This window comes from Gavia stellata, chromosome 1 (genome assembly GCF_030936135.1).
Source record: "Gavia stellata isolate bGavSte3 chromosome 1, bGavSte3.hap2, whole genome shotgun sequence".
NCBI classification, from domain to species: Eukaryota; Metazoa; Chordata; class Aves; order Gaviiformes; family Gaviidae; genus Gavia; species Gavia stellata.
The window spans coordinates 100,704,069-100,725,742 of record NC_082594.1 but is presented as its reverse complement, the minus strand read 5'-3'; the positions used below and the strand labels follow the sequence as shown (position 1 = coordinate 100,725,742).

Sequence of the window (21,674 nt, the reverse complement as noted above, 5' to 3'; positions counted from 1 at the left end):
AATAGCACAGGTTATACACCCAGGCAGATGCATACTTCCAGGGCATAGACTTATTTTCTAAACTTAATGGTACCTCTTATCAGCCTTTCTATCACTCAAAACTTCAGCCAGATATCCGTGAATATTTAAATAACCAGTGACCAACATTTACCTTTAAAACAGCCATGGAAGCTTCCTCACCCATAGTCCAGGAAGACAGAGAGTAACAATAACAAAAAAGATTATGAACGCTTGAACTTATCTGTTATTTAACTTTTTGAGGGTGTGTGGGTTTTGTTTGGTTGTTGGGTTTTTATTAAACAGAGATCACAATACCATAACACTGGAGAGGTACCTGTTTGCTGGGATATTATTATTATTATTATTATTATTATTATTATTATTATTATTATTATTAAGTGGAATGAGTAAGATTTTGGCTCATTCTAGACTCCCCCAGTTCTGTCCCCCAGGTGCTCTGAGCTATTTGTTAGGTGCAGAATGTTAAACATTTAAAAGTTTAAAGCCTGAAGGAAGACTCAGGAAACAAAAAAAGCAAGTTTCCAGCAGACTAGATTCTCCTCCCCTAGCCGCCCCCCCTCAAAAAAAAAGAGCATATATTACTGATTGAAAACATGTCAAGGTTTAGAAAACAAAAAACAAGTTTTAGAATTTTAACAGTAAATAGAAAAACTGCATTCCAGTTGAATAAAGGGTTTTTTTTAAATGACAGAACAGCAAGGCCAACACCATGAATCTAACATCCATCCAGAAATTAGCCTTAATCAAAACACTGCTGAAGAAACCATAAAATAGTCCGCTTCATTCACAACACTGAGATACAAACAGAATATAACTGAGAAAATGGTAGCACTACTAGCAAAAAAAGAACCAACAGACCTAAATCAACAATGGCATTTCAATGCAATCAGAGACTAACATTTATTGTGTAGTTACTTGCTCAAGAAACAATTGGACAGCAGTTTTTCTAGACATAGCATGCAACAAGTAATAGAGGCTGTGACCCTCTCATTCACTAGTCAGATTTCCCGAAGTGCTGGCTACCTTAACCTTAAACCTTAAGAGGAGATGTCTTTCAAGTTTCTTGCAAGGCTTATTTTATATGCTCTCCTGACTCTCTGCTTCACCATAGTTCATACTTTTGTAAGCATGTCTCTTTTTTTATCTTGCCAGTATAAGCTTTCACCCTAAGTCCCCCAATAACTTAGCTCTTCCTCTTCCCACCTTCCAAAATCTGCAAAATGCACAGCTGTATCACTGCATAACTTCTAGCAAGCAGAAAAGGATAGCTCTGCTCTTGAAGATGCTTGCTTACTATGCAAATCTGCTCTCTCCTCTACCACCCACTGTAATCTTGCATGACCTACATGTGCACGGCCTTATGGTGAAAACAAGGAAGTGGAACAGCAGTGACATTCTCTACCATTCTTTAAGCTTCCTGAGGATCAAGTGAAAACCATTCTGCATTCAGAGTCCTTGTACATTCACCGAGACATCCATGCCTTGACAAGCATCCCCAAGAGCATGCAATGGGAACAAGTGAACTTTTTTAGCATACCACAACATCATGTAGCAATGACAGAATTAATGCTTCTGCATACACAGTACCTGAGAAAGAATGGCTTCTCCTCCGCTGTCTCCGTAAGTCAGATGAACAATAACTATATCTTTATCAGCATTATTTAATCGACTCAATGTCTTCACTTTGCTGGTATCTTCCTTCATTACTTCCTCAAAAATACAGCCACTGACCAAAAGATTTAACTTAATTTCAGTGCTGTCCATTTTAGAGACCACTAATTCATGAACAGTCTTCTTCAGTTTGTTTTTTCTCTTTATTTGTATGCCATCAAATGTAAAAGACGAACAAAACCCTAGAATCTTTCCACCTTTAGATAAAAACTTCATAAATTGTTTGTGATTCTCCTCAGAAATAGGCTGCTCTGTGGCAATGATCAACAGTAATGAATTATCAATCCATGGAGCTTTCAGAACTTGTTCCTCATGTAGCTGGTAGATGGTGTAGCTGTCTGCATCAATGCATTCCTGAAGAATTGATTTTACCTGCTCAAATTCCACTTCTGCGGTTTCAGAGCCAAGATAAATCAATATATTAGGGGGCTTTCCAGCTAGGTTTACTCTCTTTATTCCTCTTGCTAGACAGTCATCATTATTCTCTTCCAGTTTGCTATTGCAATCATCAGAAAGTTCTGGAATGTTTTCTGCAGAGGCAAATCTGACTGATTCTATAGTACTGTTTTCAAGTTGCAGGCATTCATGACAGCTGGAAAGATGCAAGTGATGATGTTCTCCAGCACCTATCTCTTTGTCAGATAGACTGTTGGATTCATCTTCACGCTCACTTTCTTTCTCTAGCTTGGATTTCTCCTCTTCACCTTCTCCTGCAGACCCAGCTACTCCTAATCCTGATTTAACAGTAGTCTCAAAAGTAGTAGCAGGAGTTACTTCATCCATTTGTGCACTGCTTACACTTTGCTCTTTTACAGATGCTGCCACCTGCGCCAACTCCTTCAGAGTAGATTCCTGTAAATGGACAGCTGGAAGAGTTAAAGAATAAGGAGTTATAAAAATGATATTAAAAGAGCTATGATGTTTATCACCACCACAGAAGGATTTAGATTTAATTTCAGTACAAATCATCTATAATAGCAAGAATTTCACTTGTTTGACACACCAAATCCTAACCCCCCGAAGAACATAATCAATTTGCACTCATAACACAAGTCATTTACTCTAATGACTGTTTCAGGAAAGCCTGACTGAGATCACAACACTCAATACTTACAGGGCACATTTAAACAAAGTAACATTTATTGTGAACGCAAAAATATTTGCACAAAAGTAAATCATGACCACTACTGTACACAATGCAGATGGGTTCTTAACGGAACAATAGTCTGTGGGTGGAAAGGTGACAAAATTCTCATAAATGCATCACCTTGTCAGCTTGTTATTTTGCCTGTCCCTCTGTCCCCAGCAAAGGACAAAATGAAGAAAGGGAAGTACACCTTTGGAGAAATACTGGTCTCTTAAGGAGGGCAGGGTGGAAAATTTCTTTCTACTATTTTGAAATAAACTAATAAAGTGATGATATTGGGTCAGATGGAGACATTAAACCATGCCTTCTGCATTGCTGAAGGCTGCAGATAAAAGTTTGGCACAAGTAAAAGGGAGTAAAAAAAATCTAAACTGCTTTCAGTCTGCAGAAAGGGAGACATACCCACCCACAGCAAGACTTGGGAGCTAAGAATCTGAGGGAAAACTAGCAAATAGGAATAATTGTTACACCTTCCCCCTTCTTGCCCCGAAAAGGATGAAAATGCAAAGATGAAAAATTTCTGGCAAATTCAAGTGAGAAAAGAAGGGCAAAGATTATTATTGTCAGCGTGAAACTTGCAGAGAAAACTAAATTAAGGAAGAGGAGAGAAAAAATACTCTTCATAAGGTAACTTTTTTCAGCTGCTGAGCCATGAAAACATTTCAAATCAAAGTCTACAAAATTTTACTGAATCCCTCTCCATCCCCATAAGGCCAAATAAACTTACTATGTTTTTGTTTCTGATTTCTCAAAGAAATTCAGTGAGAAATTTGATTAACAAAATAGTCAACTGGCACACAATACACCAGATCCAAGTTCAATCACTTTCTTTGCTTAACAACACTTGCATTCCCTTGAAACTATATCCCCTTTGCCTAGTTTGGAGCAGAAACTTGAAGCAAGATTTTTTTCACATCCCAGGAGAATTTCACAGCTACCAGCCTATATGCTATTTCATCAACAGCCTCCATCAGCCTGTTCTCCTGGAGCAGTTCTAGCATGCACACAGTACCTGAAGCAAAATGAGCAGAAAACATTCCGAAAAATAAATGACTGGGGCATTCTCTCAGCTTCCATCCCCTTCTTGCATGAATATTTTTGCAGAACAGCACCAAGAGACAGAGTTTCACATCAGATACGTTTGTGAGCATATTCCTACCTGCTTGCACCCTAGCTAGCTGTTCTCGATTTTGTCATTCCCTGACTTCTGCCAATGCACTATGATCTACATAAAAAAACCCCACAACCAGACACAAAAAAAAACCCAAACCAAAACATAAAACCCAAATATCTTTTTTTTTTTTCCTTTGGGGTGGGGGGGCTGTGCTGGTTTTGGCTGGGATGGGGTTAACTTTCTTCACAGCAGCTAGTATGGGGCTGTGTTTTGGATTTGGGCTGGAAACAATGTTGATAAAGCAGGAATGTTTTAGTTACTGCTGAGCAGGGCTCACACAGCACCAAGGCCTTTTCTGCTCCTCACCCCACCCCACCAGCGAGTGGGCTGGGGGTGCACGGGAAGTTGGGAGGGAACACAGCCGGGACAGCTGACCCCAACTGACCAAAGGGATATTCCATACCATATGACATCATGCTCAGTATATAAAGCCGGGGGAGGAAGAAGAAAGGTGGGGACATTCGGAGTAATGGCGTTTGTCTTCCCGAGCAACCGCTACGCGTGATAGAGCCCTGCTTCCCTGCAGATAGCTGAACACCTGCCTGCCGACGGGAAGTGGTGAATTAATTCCTTCTTTCGCTTTGCTTCTCCGCGCAGTGTTCTTTTGCTCTACCTATTAAACTGTTTTTATCTCAGCCCACGAGTTTTCTCACTTTTACTCTTCTGGTTCTCTCCCCCACCCCACCTGGGGGGAGTGAGTGAGCGGCTGTGTGGTGCTTAGTTGCCAGCTGGGCTTAAACCACGACAGGGGCGCAGAAGATTATTTTTTTGTAGCCAAAATCATTATTTTATTATTCTACGTGACCCACAGATTTATCAACACAGCTGAGAAGACACAACTAGGCAGGAAGAAATGAGACTGCTGCTGAAGGGTGGCTCTACCCCCTGAGAGTCCACTACTCTAAAATAGCCTACAGACTGCATATTATGGCACTTTTAGAATGGTGCTGGAAAAAAGAACTTCAAATCTCATGCAGCAAAGGGAGATGAAGCTTGGACTTCCCACAGCCCAGACAACAATTCTCTTTAAGAATGGCGTTACAAGTGCAACCACGACTACTTCCTTCTCCTCTCTATGGAATTAGCCATTAACTCCATCCCTGCCTTAGCTGAAACTATGAAACTAATGAGGACACAATGGCTCATAGATTGGATATCATTAAAATCACCCCTTAAAGAAATAAACCATTCACCAAAAATTCAAAATTCAATCAGCAATGACACCACCCTCCCTCCTCTGGTTATCCCTCTCCCTGTTTAGAAAGCATCTGTGAGCTTTTCTCTCAGTGCTCTAAAGGATTAAGATGCTCAATTACAGCAATTGTTCTCAACATATGTTTAGCTTTAAATACACTTTTATTTCAAATCTGGAAAAAGAGAACATTTGCCTAAAACTTTCTGTATTTTTTTTCAAATAGATAGTTAATCTAAACAGACAAAACTTACAGAAACAATATTTTCTAACTTAACCTTTGTGACATTTATACATTCATGCATTTGCAAAAGATTAAACACCATCTTGGGTACTTGGAGATTTCATCATACTAAGGTTAATTATTAGCAGTAGCTTCTGAGGCATTAAAGAAAAAGAGGGGGTTTTATTCCAAAAATCTTTTAATCCATTTTTCTGTTATTTCTGTTGTTGCATTTCTAAGACATTCTGTAAAGAGAGAAACTCACTCAAAAAGTGGTCTAATTTTTCAAGGATCTCTATATTAGACAGTATTCAGTATAAAACATGGTAGTGCTACAGAATGATCAACTGAGCAATCACAACAGGAAGAAAACATTGTGGCAGAAGAAAAGCATGGGGTTTTTATGTAGGTATAAAGACTATATGCACAGTCCTAAAATAACCATGAAACAAACATGTTCTACCATTAAAAACAATTTGTGAAGATACTTACAAACAATCTTCTGCGGCACCATTCCATTATCCATTTGAAGCCTGTCTTCCATGAATGCTATCCCAAGGTTACTGAAATTATCTACACTTGCTTCAGCAATTAACTTATAAGGCTCACCAGGTTTATAGGCCAACGGTGAACAATAGTCTGACCACTTCACGATCTAGAATAAAGCATATGCACGTTTTTTTAGTTTGAAAAGGTTACAGAAAAATATCAAAATACCAACTGTATTATAAGTCTGCAAGATGAACTGCAAATAAAAACTGCCCTTCCTTCCTGAAGGATTCTACTACTAAAAAGCAGCACAACAGTAGGCAGAGGCAACAGAGGGACATTATCAAACCAAACCTGCACAACTGGCAAATCCAAGGACTGGAAAGTACTTTTAAAAAAAAAATAAATTTGTACCTACTAGAATTATAGACTACTAAATTGGCAGAATCACTTTTAAGACTTGTTTCTGTGATGTCTGATGTGTTTAAAACAACTACAGTATCATGAGACAACACACCTCAGTTAGAGAAGGCTTTCAGTTAAGACAAAAGTGCACCCTTCATGACTACAAAAGTCAATGTATGAGACTGAATACAACCAAAAGAACCTACTGAGGAAGGGTCGTGTAGCAAGCAATACGTGCTACAAGATTCAGTCCTGAGAGAAGTAAACAAAACAACATCCACACTAAGTGTTGAAAGCAAATTGGGAGTACAACTACATCTTTCCCAAAGATCAAGGCTACAAAAGCTTCAAGTAACACACAAAATAGCATTCTGTAAGTAAAATTCTATTTGTATTTATTTCCAAGACATGGCTTTCAGCACAAATTCTAAAAAGAATGCTCATAAAAAGAGCAAAAGTAAACTACTAGGGTTTAATAAAAGTACACACTGACTATCAGAAGCATTAACTAAACACAGAAGACTCAAGCTGCTTATCTACATCAAAAATTCTGTTCTCCAGAAAAGCAGCATTATGAAAGTGACACACTTGGGTTTGTTTTCTTCAAGAAGGTTTGTTAAACCCAAACTACACAGCTGTACCATCTTGGAGAACAAGTTACAAGTTTAACTATAAAAGCCGCAAGTGGAGGAAAAGTGAAAAGAGCTTTGGTTTCCTTCTGAACTACAAATTTGTCCCCTGACTCCTAACTGAAAATTATCCCTTTTAAACCTTATGTTTATAAAACAACAGTACCTAACAAAACAATATTCAGACAATTTGCAAACACAGCGATTTAAGAGTCAATTCTGAAAGCAAAAAACGAATAAGCCATCCAATTTCAGTAAAAATTGTGTGACTGATACCACAGCCTTTATCCTTTACAGGATACACAAACCAATTGTTCTCCTGTGAAGGCATTTTTAGAGACAATGAAGCACCACCTGTTTTCATGACCTAAAAAAAATTAGCCTTTGCCATGTAATATGTTCCAAATACTCGGAGACAAAGCGCAATTCCCACATAGCAATTCCAGCACTTTGACGCCATCATCACCAAACCACTTTCATGAGGTTCACCCTTTTATCACTACACACAAGATGCGACACACTGATTAAACACAGTAAGAAAAAATACTTCTTTTGAATGCACAAAATGAGGGTGAGCTCTTGAATATTTTACTTGTTCATAATTAGACTATCAGTTAAATTTACCTTTTTATCTACTGCAGTTAAGTGGTTTACATAATATCCAAAAATATTTCCAACTTTTGACTTTACAGTATTTCCCAAGAGAACAAGAAGAAAGAATAAACTCAGATTTCATACAACCTTAATGGTCACATCTGATTTCTAAGTCATTCTCAAAGACAGTCTCTGATTAGTGCAACCCAAACGAGACCATCCAGTCCATACTCATATTGGTGGCCTTTGGATACCTAACAAGAAAACTGGCTGGGTATCTTCTGATACATCACCTATACTAACACTTAGTGAACAAACTGAGTTTCAAAAAGAGAAAAAGATAGCAGTGTGTGGGCAGTGTGTTGGTGTTTACCACAAGGTCAGCTGCATGCTTAACTTATGGGTTAAACTCCAACTCTGTAACACAAAAGCAAGTAACAGCTTCAAACCAGCCACACCAGAACACACAGTTGGTGAGAGCCAGCCCTCAAATTCATGACAGATGTATCACTCGGGTCCTGAACTCCCGGACATAACAACCACTCACTAGTAAAAGCAACAACAGCAAGTTTCTACCTCCAGAACCTTCTGAAAGGTCATCTCCATGACTGTACCACAAAGAAATACGAGCTCTGAAGTTACAGGATCTATTTCTGGGCACACTAGTATTGACCAGTTATGAAGCTGAACAAAATCTCCTTCTGGAAGATAGCTATACCAGACCCTGATAGATCTGAATCACTGTAGTTGGAACATCAGTCAAACTTCACCCCACTGTCACCGGGGAAGTCTGCGACCAAGTCAGCCAAAATTCCCCCAACCAACTGCCCTGAGTAATGACCTGGACCACACCATCAACTTTCCAGATGGAAGGTATTCCCAGCTGTGTTTAGTCTACTGGTACAACATCCACAACTGGAATGGAAGGCTCCAGTTGTAGTCATAAGGCATAAAGCTCTAAGGGCTTGCTGTTAACTGTTGGCAATTCACAATCACCAGTGACAAACATGGCAGATACATTTATGATATAGGATACCAGCTTCCTTCTCTATTTTTCTTAGCATATGACTCTGGACTACTCTCTATGGTGGAGGGTAAGAGACTCACACCATATTTAGATATCCTTTCCTAACCTGAGAACAGGCACAAGCAGGTAACACCCACCTGTCACCTGGAAACTGCGAAGAGGATATATTGATGCTCTTGAGCTTTTTACATGGCACCAAGTAAAACATTAGACATGCTAACAAGTAAAAAGTAATTACTGCTTTCTAGTGCAAATAAAGTGAATACACAAAAGAACCTCACAAAGTAAGGCTGTTGCCAAGACATTACGACCTGTAATCCTGCTCATACAACAATCCATTTGCTTCACAACATAACAAAAATCCTCAGAGACTATTTTCAAACAGGCCAAGCTTTCCTGCTACGACTAGAAATCTTCATGAAAATTCTGTCAGAATACAAAATGAAAGGCCAGCTCTTAGTAAGAGATGAGAAATTATCTATAATCCTGCTCTCTGGGTCCACCTCAGTTTCAACAGAAACCAGTCACAGATCACTGATAGCCCTGCAAAGAATGGCTTTTTCTGTCCAGAAATTATCATAGCTCACAGGAGCAATCTTTTCTTACATTCCCTGTCTATGTCAATAGCTGGCTGCCAGAGGTAGCAAAATTAGAAGCACTTTGCTAGAAGTGACATGTACGCAGAAGAACAATAAACAAAATAAAACAGCAGTCTTTTTCCTGTTTAGTTTCGGTCTTTTGCCTGGACTATCGCTTTTGAGCTTGACAAATCAAATTAATTATTAATGTATGCATAAGAATGCAAACATTTTTCATTCTAAAGAAAACGCAAACAAAAACTCTGCTGAATGATAAACCCCAAAAGAACAACAAACTAGAGCTTCAACTCAGATGGTTTTGTGGACCTCTCTGCAACAAAAAAAAAAGTAAAGTAAACAAAAAAAAAAATATCTCCCTTATCCTTTTGTCTGAGTTGGTCCAGCACTCCCCAGGTGCCCTCTGAGACAACATAGAGAGCACAGCAGATATCCTACCTAATTTATCGCCTAAAAGTAGGGCCCACCAGGATGGATTCCACAGTCTTACATCAAAGGCAATAAAAATATCTACAAACCAGCTAATGTGGCTACTTCCTGTGTGCTCCAAGGAAACATGAGGCCAGTGGAAGCAGAGTCAGAAGACTTCAGCAGAAAAGGTCTCGGAGTTCTTAACAAGCTTTCAGTGCCTCCAGTCCTCATACCCTGAGCTTCATGGAGATAGTGATTTTGCCTGATTCAGCACTTCACCTGGACATCATTCCTCTAGAGGGCAAAGACTAACACACTCCAAAAGCGTGCTCTGTTCTAGAATTGACAGGCCTCCACGGAGGGTGAAGGTACTAAAAATTTGATTGCAGGCACAAATCTGGAATTGTGCCCATTCACAATCTGTCCTTCTGTTCCTGCACTCAAGTTAGATAAGACTATTTACCAACCACTCTGCTCTCAATGTTCACTCCAGCAGAGGATTCCTGGATCATCTCCCAGAACAAGTGGCCTGGAAAATACATGTTCCTCATCCAGGGAAACAGACAGGCTGCAAGCACCTGTGTACATGACACGTTTCCTTTAACTCCAAAAAGGAGCTTGAAATCTGATGCCAAAAAGCAAAGATGACAGACAGCCCTTTAGGGTGCTAAGCAGGGGCATTCAGGAAGACACCTTCTCGACTGCCCCCAGCTGGTGATCCCAGCTTGTGGCATAGCCTGTTTAACAGCAGGGCTCTGTCGATTTTATGGTACCCCAGCGACCAGGCCAGAGGTTTTATTATTGCCTACCCAGTGATATCTTAGCATGCACGTCTTTCTGTTTCTCCTCCTTCCAGTAGGCAATGAGATCCATTCTGTCCTCTTCACTATGGACAGCATAGATCACAGACAACAACTGACTGCCTTAGGAAGGAACTATGACAACCTGTACCACTTGGAAGATTTTTCCTTCCTGCAAGGTAAGTTTATCTTTTGCTTTGGGTTACCACCATTCACCCCCTTCAGACCTGCATCCAAGCTGAGACACTTAGGCAGCAAACATTCCTCAGGTGAGGAAAAAGTTATAAAACCAACAAAATTTAGAGGAGAGAGAGACATTATCTCAAGTTCATAGTAAGTTTTGATAGGGTCTGGGTACTATTTTTATGCATAATCTGTTTAGAGATGCTACATATTCAGTAATGCAAGTTTTAGAATATCATCTTTTAAACCCGCATCTTCGCACTTTCAATATAGTAGTGGAGAAGACACTTTTTAGATTTCTAGGTATCTAGGACACGAACATTTTGTAACTATGCTTGCCATAAGGATTTCAGTACTAGTTTAATTTGTATCTTTGGATGCCTCAACAATATCTTTTAAGTATTATGCAATAAAAGGCAAACACAATTTATAAAATACCAACCAAGAAGTACTGCCATTCCCCCACTGCATTTTATAGAAAAGCAAAGCAATTAAAAGCTTGATTTTGGCCTTACTTCTGCAGACTGACAAAATTATCCAGTTGTATAATACTTTAACTTGTACTTAAAAATCACAATGAAATGAAGTTTCCAAGAGAGACTTCTATTTCAATTACAACTTTTCACAAGCACTTGGGTGGAGGCTTGAAGAGCTTTTCAGAAATCTTAACATATGCTTGCTCTGTATATTCTTACTGAGGCATTTGTTTCAGCTAGTGTCAGAGACAGGATACTGAGCTAAATGGACTTCTGATCTGCCTTAGTATGACAGCTTTCAAGCACTTTTTTTTCCTATTCAGTGTATCTAACCATACATGTCTCATCCAAAGTCACGATGAAATTCTGCAGTTCCCATCCACAGACAGAGAAGTGTGATACTAAAAACATCTCAATAAGATGTCTATGAGTCTATTTAAAGCATAAAATAGAACTAGAGTATTAACAGTGATTAATTTTAATGAAGAGATTACCTTTTTATTCCCAATTACATTATATGCATACAAAATCTATCTGCCATTGATTCTTTTTCCTTCAAGTGTTTTAGGTTTACACCTACCAAATGACCCATCTGTACTACTTTCTATGCAAGAAACAAAGAGAATTAGTTACCTCTTTTGAAGAGCCACGTACTTTCTGCAAATTATCTGTCTGAGCTGAAATGCTTTCTGTCACAAAAGCTATATGTTCTGCTTTAAGTAATTTATCAGGATAAATAAAAGGAGACGTGAGAAGCAGACTCCATCTGTTTAAGTCATCAAGGAACTGAAAGAGATGGGAAAGAAAAATAAGTCTGTAAAGCAAGCATCTGATTTAATAATTCATTTTTAAATTATGCCCAGCCTAAATTCAAATCTGACCCCTCAGCCTGACATGAAGGGTCTCTACTATTTCACACTCCCCATGAGGAAAAAAAGGGGGTAAAGGTCTGAACCGTTAAGCAGGAACACATCAGAAGTAAAACTAAAAGTGACAACCAAGCTTTTAAGCCAATTCAGATTCCAGCTTCCAGCTTTACAGGAAGAGTGCACAAGTGAATGGGCCACAAGACCACTATGCCATTGGCACTGTGACTGTTCTGGGCCGTTTGCCACTTGCAACACCCCTCATACACCCGATCCTCCTCTCCCATTCACACTGCAGTTCACCCTGCCTCTTCCTTCCTTCCCTCTTCTCCCCTGACTACACAAACCCATGGCCCTGCTATCTCAGTTCTGGAGGCTAAAGGGCACTGCCTGCTATTTGGCAGGGACTGAGAAAGCAATGACAACACACAACCTGCCTGGTCAGTCACTATAGCCCCTCTACTTGGATAGTAGTCCAGGCAGCATTCATTCTGGTTGGGTAACAATCCTCCAGGAAACATACAGTCCCACTGCTAAGTCATATACGCTGTCTCTACACCCATCTGCCAAAAGACCAACCAACCTGTGAGCCACAAGTGACCCAAGAACCATATACTACACAGGTCAAATTTTTAGACCTAATTTACAAAGTTTCAGGACTTCCTTTGTAAAGCCAGTTATATAAAGACAGTTATATTTTGTGGACGTGTGCAACCTCAGGACAAACTCTTTAAAAAGTGATTTGAAAAAAAATCTTAAAAAAGTATTTGAAATAAAAGGAGAGGGTACTTTTTTTTTTAATGTATTAAGTCCTCATGCATTTGCACCAAAATTACTCATTCAGTATGTAACTCTAAGTTTAGAGTTAAAGAAATAACTCATTCAAAATAAATTTGCCCATAAGTTAGTCTATTCACTTCGCAAATAAAGCTCAATAGCTGGAATCAGTAGACCAAAGAACAGTTTTAAGAACCTCAAAGCTTCTTAATACACAATCTGATCTCACACGATATTTCATCAACTTTTACATAGATATTGCTTTGAACTTAATTTTTCTGCCATATTTAAAAGTGGCAAACATTAGAAATAGGTATTTTGCTACTACTGTACTAGAAGCACATGCTTTGCACACCTTCAGTAATTTTATGTGGAAACATAAGAGAATTTCCCTATACCACACTAAATATGTACATCACTCCACATCTAAAATGAAATGGCACAATATTAAGTCTATGGGGATAGATTGCCAATTGAACTAGCTTTACTGAGCACAGAGTCTGCAAGAGTAAACCTTGCTACCTTCCACAGGAAAGTGAACTGAACTTCTGAAGCTTTACATTATCTTAAGCATCTAATTTGATTAAAAGATCAAACAAAAAAAATCTTTACAGGTTACAATTTATGACTTGCTGGTATCTTATCTTAAGGAAGTTACTAATCACAGTCCAGAGGCAGTTATACCATCTTGGAAAGCAAAGTAGCTCAGCTAGCTTCCTAGAAGCCAAAAAAGCATGCTAATTAACCTTTTTCTCTACACAGTGTCCGCAGACAACATAGAGAGCTCCACAGTGATGCTGCCTCTATCGTTAACGCAGCCAGATCAGAGCCCTTATATGCCACACTACCGAGGCACAGCGTGGCAGGCATCTTCCACAGGGATTCTCAGAGTCAAATGCAACTGGTAACTGTCAATATATACTTTTAAGAGAGAAATGCATTTTGAGTAATAGCGTTAACTTTATGCCAAACTTCAAGCCAAACTACAGTTCCCTAGAGGACTTCCCAACTCCCAATAATCACAAGCAAACTGACAAGCTTATGAAGTCAGTCTGCACAAATAACATTGCAGACAGAAAAAAATGTGCTTACCGTGCAAGGACCAAGCAGAAGCTATTTCAGAAATGAGCAGAAGTGGAGCAAAGAACAGCATAAATTAGTTGAAATATGATTTACAAAACTATAATCCAGGCCAATTGAGGCCGAACTCCTCTAAACACAGGGACAGTTATTTGGTTTTGGTTTTAAGAGCTTTATCAAAATATGAATTAAGTATTTAACTTCCCTGTGAGAGATTCTGAGATTGTCACCATTGCTTTTAAGTATGAAATAGTCTTTTTGCTATCTAATGAGCAGATTATTTTTGAACAAACTCCATTAGCACTTGTGATCTTATTTTCACTGCACTGAAAACATCCTCTTTACATACTGAATTTATTAAAAGCTTCTCTGCTTCTTAAAAAGTAGCACTTAGCAAATGACAAGCTTTATAAATACATTTCAGTAACACCCATTTAAGTAAAATGTGTAACAACTGAGATAATTTCCACAAACACACATATAAACATCAGCAAAAAGGAGAAGATTCTTATCCACATGAATTCTAGTGTTTAGTGACAAATTTAGACAAACCCAACATTAATTTAAATAATTCAGATGATTGGGGGGGGTGCCAGGGGACTTCTGCTTCTAAACCTGAAGGTCAGAAGCAAGCTTACTTTCAGCTTTACTCCATGAGATAGCAAGTGAAACTTGTTCAAGCACAGTATTTTTCCACCGTCATGGGCTACCGCAGCCTCACCCGATCCTCCCCTCTCACTGTCCATTTGCAAAAAAGGGATTTTCACAGATCTTGGGTTTCGTGTCATTTTCCTCACTTGAAACAACGTTTTGTATCGGGAGAAGCACGCAGCTCGCCAGAACCAAAAGCTCAATTCAGACTCCGTTACAGATTCAGCTACGTTTTAAACCTCTGACACGAATCTTGAATGCAGAAATATGGCAAATATTTTTAGACCAAAGCCTTGTATGTGCTAGAAGCACGTTACTAATACGGAAATACTGACAAGTTGTCCTAAGTGCTCCTACTGCCACAGCTGTACTTACAAAGCTGCGCTTTACACGCATGTACTAAGACACAGTCCTCAGCCCACTCCCTAAGCCAAGAATCTATAGTAGTGAAGAGAGGGACCTACAACTGCACTAAGATCTTCCTACCAAGGCAATTACCTGGGTCTTACCTAAGCCCTACCCTTCACCGGCAGGGCTGTGACAGGCCTGGGAAGCTACACGAGTTATTTTTTCAGCCACAAGCTCGCGGTCACACGCCGAAAGAGGAAGCGCACCCCCAAGCCCCGCAACCGCCGCTCCGCCTTCCCTCCGGGCTCAGCCACCTCAGCCCGCGACAGCCGCCGCCGGGGAAGGCGCGGCGCCGCGGCGCCCCCGCTCCCCTCCCCTCCCCTCCCTCCCCTCCCCTCCCGCCGCGGGAGGCGCGCCCAGGCGCCGTGCGGGAAGGGGCGGCCGCGCAGCTCTGCCGGCGCCCGGCGGGGAAGGCGGCTTGCTGTTGCCAGGGTAACACAGGAGGCCGCTCCCGGCACGACTGCTTCCCCGCCCGAGCGGCCCCGGGCACGGCCGGGCGGAGCGCCTCCCAGGCCTCAGCCCCACGGCTCGGGGCGGTACCTGCGTCTCGTCCGTGAGAAAGACTTTGTTCCCTATCCTGAGGCAGACTCGCTCCTCGGGCGACACCTGCCTGCGCGGCTGCCTAGCCGGGGGCGCCGGGAGGCCGGCGCAGCAGTAGAAGGTGAAGGAGCAGCGGGAGCGGTGGAGGCGGCGCACAGTGCGGCGGATGAGCGCTGCCGAGCAAGGCCCCCAGCGCGCCCATAGGTAGAGGTAGCAGAGCGTGATCAGCATGGCGCGCGCCCCCCGCCCCGCCCCGCCGCCGGCCCGGCCTACCCAACGGCCGAGCGGCCGCGGGGAGAGCCCCCGCCCCGCCTGCAGCAAAGGGAAAGGGGCGAGCCGGTTGGGCGAGCCGGCCGGCCGCTCTGATTGGCTGGCGGCATCGCGCGCCCGGCGCCCCGCCCCTTTTAAACCCTGGCGGGGACGGTTGAGGCGTCTCGTGCCTCGCTCGCTCGCGCAGAGGCTCGCCGGTTGGCTCAAAACCGGCGGTGACCACTGACGCGAAGGAGCACCCGGTGCTGCAGAAAATACAAAATTCTGCTTTGAAACAACGTGTAAAGAAAAATAAAATTGTTAGAAAGGGCCAGCCTGGCCAGAGAAGGGCGACGAAGCTGGTGAGGGGTCTGGAGCACAAGTCTTATGAGGAGCGGCTGAGGGAACTGGGGTTGTTCAGTCTGGAGAAGAGGAGGCTGAGGGGAGACCTCATCGCTCTCTACAACTACCTGAAAGGGGGTTGCAGAGAGGTGGGTGTTGGTCTCTTCTTCCATGTATCTAGTGATAGGACAAGAGGAAATGGCCTCAAGTTGCACCAGGGGAGGTTCAGGCTGGATATTAGGAAAAAGTTCTTTACTGAGAGAGTGGTCAAACATTGGAACAGGCTGCCCAGGGAGGTGGTAGAGTCACCCTCCCTGGAGGTATTCAAGGAGCGTGTGGATGTGGCATTGTGGGATGTGGCTTGATGGGCATGGTGCTGTGTGGTGTTGGGTGGGTTGGTTTTTGGTGTGTTGTGTGGTGGTTTTTTTTTTTTTTTAGGTTGGACTTGATGATCTTACAGGTCTTTTCCAACCTTAGTGATTCTGTGATTCTGTGATTCTCAGCCATGTCAATTGTCCCCAGGCTCCGGCCTGGGGGGACTGAAGGGCAGTGAGGAGGAGCCGCCTATGTCCTCCCCCCAGCGTGCTACGAACCCGCCTCCACAGGGAATCCTGCAGCTTCTGCTCTCCAAAGCCAACGCTGTCCTGATGGACAACGATTTTGGATGAATGCAACGGTTCAGGGTCATGGTGAGGGGTGGTGGGACCTGCCCTTCAGCTCCGAGTCATGCGTGGTGCCATCTACGGTGTGGATGCAATGCAGGGAACTGAACTCGCATTTCCACTCTAAAGATCGGTTTGCTGTCCCGTCAGCTGCATTTGACCTTGCCGCTGTGGGTCACAGAAAAGTATATACCTGGTAAGCAAAACAGTGAGAGCCAAAGTATTCCTTGCTTGTTTCTGTGCAGCAACAGGGAAGGATCTCATCTTCCTCAGAAATGGCTCCAGACTGCCACCTGACTTTATTTCAGGGTCCATGGTAACCTAGAGGAGCAGTATCCCCTCCATCACAGAACCAGATGAAGACACCAGCCTCCAGGTCCCATACCTATTTCAGGGTAGCCACCAGAGGGCAAAGCGGGCGCAAATGGATGCATTTGATTTCAGCCAATTCACTGCATTCACTGAACAAGAAAGATGAAGTCTGGGTGCCACAGGGTTGGTCATTGAAGCCAGAGTGAAGAAGAGCCTGTTGGGGAATAAAACTGTCGGATTTGCACATATGTGCTGCAAGCACAACTTGCCACTACAGAAGATGCAACAGAGAACTCATACAAGGTATTCATTCCTCTGGTACATCTATGCGTGAAAGTTATTAAATAATCTTTACATTTTATATGGAAGGCAGTCACAACATTGAGCTCCATGAGAAGAACACATGTATCAGTCTGATCCCAGCAGATATTTAGTGGGTGAGTGAAAAGAGAAGGAAAACAAAGGCAAGAGGAAATATGCAAGGCTAGAAGAAAGAAGCCAACACCAACATTAAAGTTGCAGCTGACTGATAAGTGACAGTCGTTTCCTGAACAGGATATGAAGCCAGATTCTTTTTATTATGCTGAACTCAAGGCCTTGTATGCGCTTGGAAATTTACTAAAATAGGTATTCTAAAAGAACAATTTCCTAAATGGATCTCCAGCAACAACATGCTGGCACTGTATATAAACAAGGAGCAAATTGGCCCTGCACATTTTGGAGGGGGCATCAATATGAAAAAAACACTACCAGTACTATGACAGACATTTTTACTTCTTTAAATCTGCACTCACAGCAGAAGCTTGGTAGGAATCACTGACATAATTTTGATTTCTACAACGCGTGGCAGAAACAGGTGACAGTTACATCTGGAGGGTCAAATAATTTAAATGTCTTCTTCTCCATCTCAAGCTTAAGAAATACCAGCCTTGTGCTGCTGCTGTATCCTGTACATATTCTGCAGAGAGAGGAACAAAGTCTCCAGTGGTCCTAACTTGGCGTTATACACTGTTCCTTTGTGTGACTTTATCTTATGCAGGAAGTCAAAATACTTACCTAGGCACATCAAAAGAAAGAAAACAAGCAAAGTATACAATCTCAAAAGAAAGCTCTCAACTTTGGAATTCACTTTCTCTGTAATAGTTCAACAGCACATGCATTGCTGACCTTCAGAGCACACTGCAAAACACAACTGTTTATATAACCTTTGCACGATGAGAAACCTGCTTTGCTTAATCCTGTAGTGGCATAGAATGCAGTCAACTATATTATGATCCTTTTTGTTTTTAAGGTTCCCTTACCCTGGAAATATTTATGAGTAAATGAGAAAACTGAATCAAACTGTCATAATGCAAGGGAATCTAAAGCAGAACAATATATAGGCAAAACCAGCCACCATTTAAAGACAAGTTTCTACGTATGTTGGCACATTCTCAATTAGAGTAATTTGAAGCCATAAAGTTGCAGTAGGTTTCCTAGTTTCTGTTATAGTGTAGCTTAGACTTAATCATGACAAGCTCTGATTAAAAGGTTAAGAATTTTATATTGGGAAACATTCTTTTTTTATAATTGTGAAGCCAAGGCCTTGTATGCACAAGGAAATCTACTAAAATAGGTATTCTAAAATAACTATGTCAATCAGTTCCCTCTTATAGGAGGGTGGAAGGAAGCCTTGGAAAGAAACAGTGAGTAATATTAGCCCTCAAACTTCCTGGAACACTTGGGATTTTGTCATAGAGAAGAGATTGCAGAAAGATGTTGCAAGATGCTGAACACACACCCCCACCCCGCCACAAAATTATTTAAAGATAATTTGAAAAACGCTGAAGAAAGTGAATAGGCAAAATTTTGAATTTCTGCCCCCAAGCTTGGACACCCCCCACCCCCCACCCCGCCGCCACTGGGAGAGAAAGGCCAGCTTCCGTCTGGGAGGGGTAAATCTCCCTTAGTTCTTCAAACAGTCCACGTGGCAAGGCTCCCAAAGGAGGCCACTCAGAACAGGGAGCCAACTCTACCATGTAACCTCAGCATAGATGAGTGTCTTTTTTTGTCTTGAATATCATGAGACTGGCCTTGCTGTGCTTTGTGAATGGCTCGGTTTCCTCTTTCCTCTGTTCCCTAAAAGCTTTTCCAACAATTTCTTGTTGAGGAGCTTTGCATGCTATTAGCAGCTACAAATACCTATGTCATGTTGTTTAATACCAGATATTATTCAAAATTATAAATGCTGTAGAGCTATCCTGTTTCCTTGACTATACCAATTTACATTGAACACTCTTTAGTCTTGCAAATGCACAAGTGCTTTCATGAGAAAACTGAGTAAAACAGGTTTCCCACAAAAATAAAAAACCTCTTCCAATTAACACAAAATAATTATCTTATGGCTCATCTCTCTGTAAGAATCAAGTCTGTCAAAGTTATTCTCAGGTAGTATCAGAAGTCTGAAAAATACTCCTGGCTTCTGGGAAAAACGGATGAGCAACTGTAACAGAAATCAGTGTTTTCTGATTCTGTGAAGTGTTCTTCACCAAATACAGCACCGTGTATTAAAGTCACGTGTATTGCAAAAAGTAATATCGTTCTTAAAATTAGACAGCTATGACTGGCCTAACTGCTGCCTTTTTTTTTTTAGAAACTAGAGATCATACACTATTACAGCTGTTCATATTTTACTGGAATAAACCATTTCCCACAGATCTGCAACCTGAATTTAGCTAATGATTTCCATGAAAATACCAGTTAAAGTTGTGTGCTTCAATTAATTAGTACAATAATGTAATATTAACTTGCATTTTTTCTACAGTGTTACACATAATTAGATTAGATTACATTACAGCTTCATTAACAAAATTATACTTTCAATAATTTTGTAATAAATTTGGTCTTGCAGGGCTTTATCGACAGATTTAATTGAGGGTAACTTTGCGTCTTCCAGAGAGTTGCATGTTAGTAGTTTAGGCTTTAGTCCTGCACTAATATCCATGTTGGCAGATTCTATCCAGAGGTATAAATCAATTATCCTCACATATGGATCTGATTGCAAGATCAGGACCACAGACATCAGTTGTGTAATGCACACTTCCCTTTCAAGTATCAAGTTAAATTAGGTCTAAATAAAACTAAGCTGATGAAATTATGTATGTGTATTTAAGACTGTAATTCAGCAAGATATTTAATTACAATTTAGGTTACTTGAGAAGTTTGCCATTTTTTCTCAGGACCCATGCTGCTATTTAATATATAGTTTGTTATTTGAATAGTATTCGCTATATTCTTCATTCTAATAATTGCATTTATTTTGATACATAAATGTTTAAAGTTATTAGACTGTGCATATATTTTAATTTTCTTTGAGATAAAGTATTATTTACTTAGTTACAAATTTAAAAATATTACATAGCATTTAAACATGGGAGGGAGTAGAATTAGACTGTAAGTCCTCTATTACATATTGTCAGTGCTTCCCAGAACATCATTTAAAGGCCTTTGAGTTTAAAATGTGTCTATTTGTCCCACCAAGAAGGGATGTTTTTAAGAACAGGAAAAATTTATGTAAGAGTTGGACCTCAACAAATCGAATCCCAGATTCTGTTTCTGAACATTACTTCAAAAACATCAGAACCCCTGTTACGCTGTTACTTGTAGCAGTCTTAGGAGTGCTGAGTAACTAACACAACCGTACAACTTGCATCAGTGTAGGAAAATCAGTCTGACTTTCAAATTGTACCTAAGCTCCTCCCTGTTGGAAGAAAGGCATTTAAATTCAAGGAGAATCAGTAGAATGCACACAAACCCACACGTGCAAAGGTATATATACAATGTTTTCTAATACAGAACAATTTCAGGGGAAAATGATGTCTCCAAGGGAATATATCCAGCGGTCTTCGTGAGTCCAGCCCCTTCTTGCTGACTGGACATGTTCTACCTCCAGCTGGATCACAACTTGAAAAAGCCACAAGGCTTACCTCGGAGGGATCTGACTCCCACTGAGAATTTTCAGTGTGCTCTCAAACTGACTGTTTTGAGGGTTTCTTCATCTAAGTCAGCTAGAAGGGACCTAATTCGTACTAAATAATCAATGGACATTCCATGGTCAGTAAACAAAATTATCTTTCTCTCTCTGGGAAGAAAGTTCACAGTAGAAACTGATTATATTTGGCAGCTGAATCTGTTCCCTTTGCTGTCAATGTGTAAACAGCACGAGTGGAAAAAGAATTCAGCTTTGGGTTCTTAATAATCCTCTTGCATCTCTGCTGTAGTTGGGAAATAAGGGAAACAGAGTGAACTGTAGCAATGAACCACAACAATGAAAATCAGATAATGTCACCCACCAGTTAATAAATTGTTCTTGTACAATGTAACAGGCAATGAGTAATGCACATTACGAATGAAGAGTGGCAAGAAAGCTTGGAAGAAGTCTGTTTCTATCCAGTCTTTGTAGGCTTAAAGCATATATCGCATATGTTGAAATAAAAGATTCCCCAAAGTGATGGCATTCATAACCCTTATTCTTTGACAGACAAAGTAATTGTTCTTGGCGTAAGCTTTCTTCTCTATCCATCAAATAGCAATCAAATTAAAGGAACATCCCTGTAGTCTTGAGGAAGTCACTAGGCCTGTCTTTAAATCCTCTCACCTTTACTGATTTTGGTATCTTTTTTAAAGTTAGGACATGGAGAAGACTTCAGTCATTTAAAACATATTTTACATTTAAAACTCTCTGAGTTTCTGTTACACTTTTTTAGAACA

The 21,674-nt window shown here is 40.9% G+C and overlaps 1 protein-coding gene across 1 annotated transcript in view; it reads right to left on the bottom strand.

The window, feature by feature from the left end:
• Positions 1-15,591, bottom strand: part of HLCS (holocarboxylase synthetase) — a 124,302-nt gene extending 108,711 nt beyond the window's left edge. Inside the window, exons 1-4 of the mRNA XM_059820764.1 lie at positions 15,361-15,591; positions 11,672-11,824; positions 5,921-6,083; positions 1,609-2,558 (exon numbers count right to left, since the gene is read on the bottom strand). Of these exons, the coding sequence (XP_059676747.1) occupies positions 1,609-2,558; positions 5,921-6,083; positions 11,672-11,824; positions 15,361-15,591 (1,497 nt within the window). The remainder of the gene's footprint in view (positions 1-1,608; positions 2,559-5,920; positions 6,084-11,671; positions 11,825-15,360) is intronic.
• Positions 15,592-21,674: the final 6,083 nt, after the last annotated feature.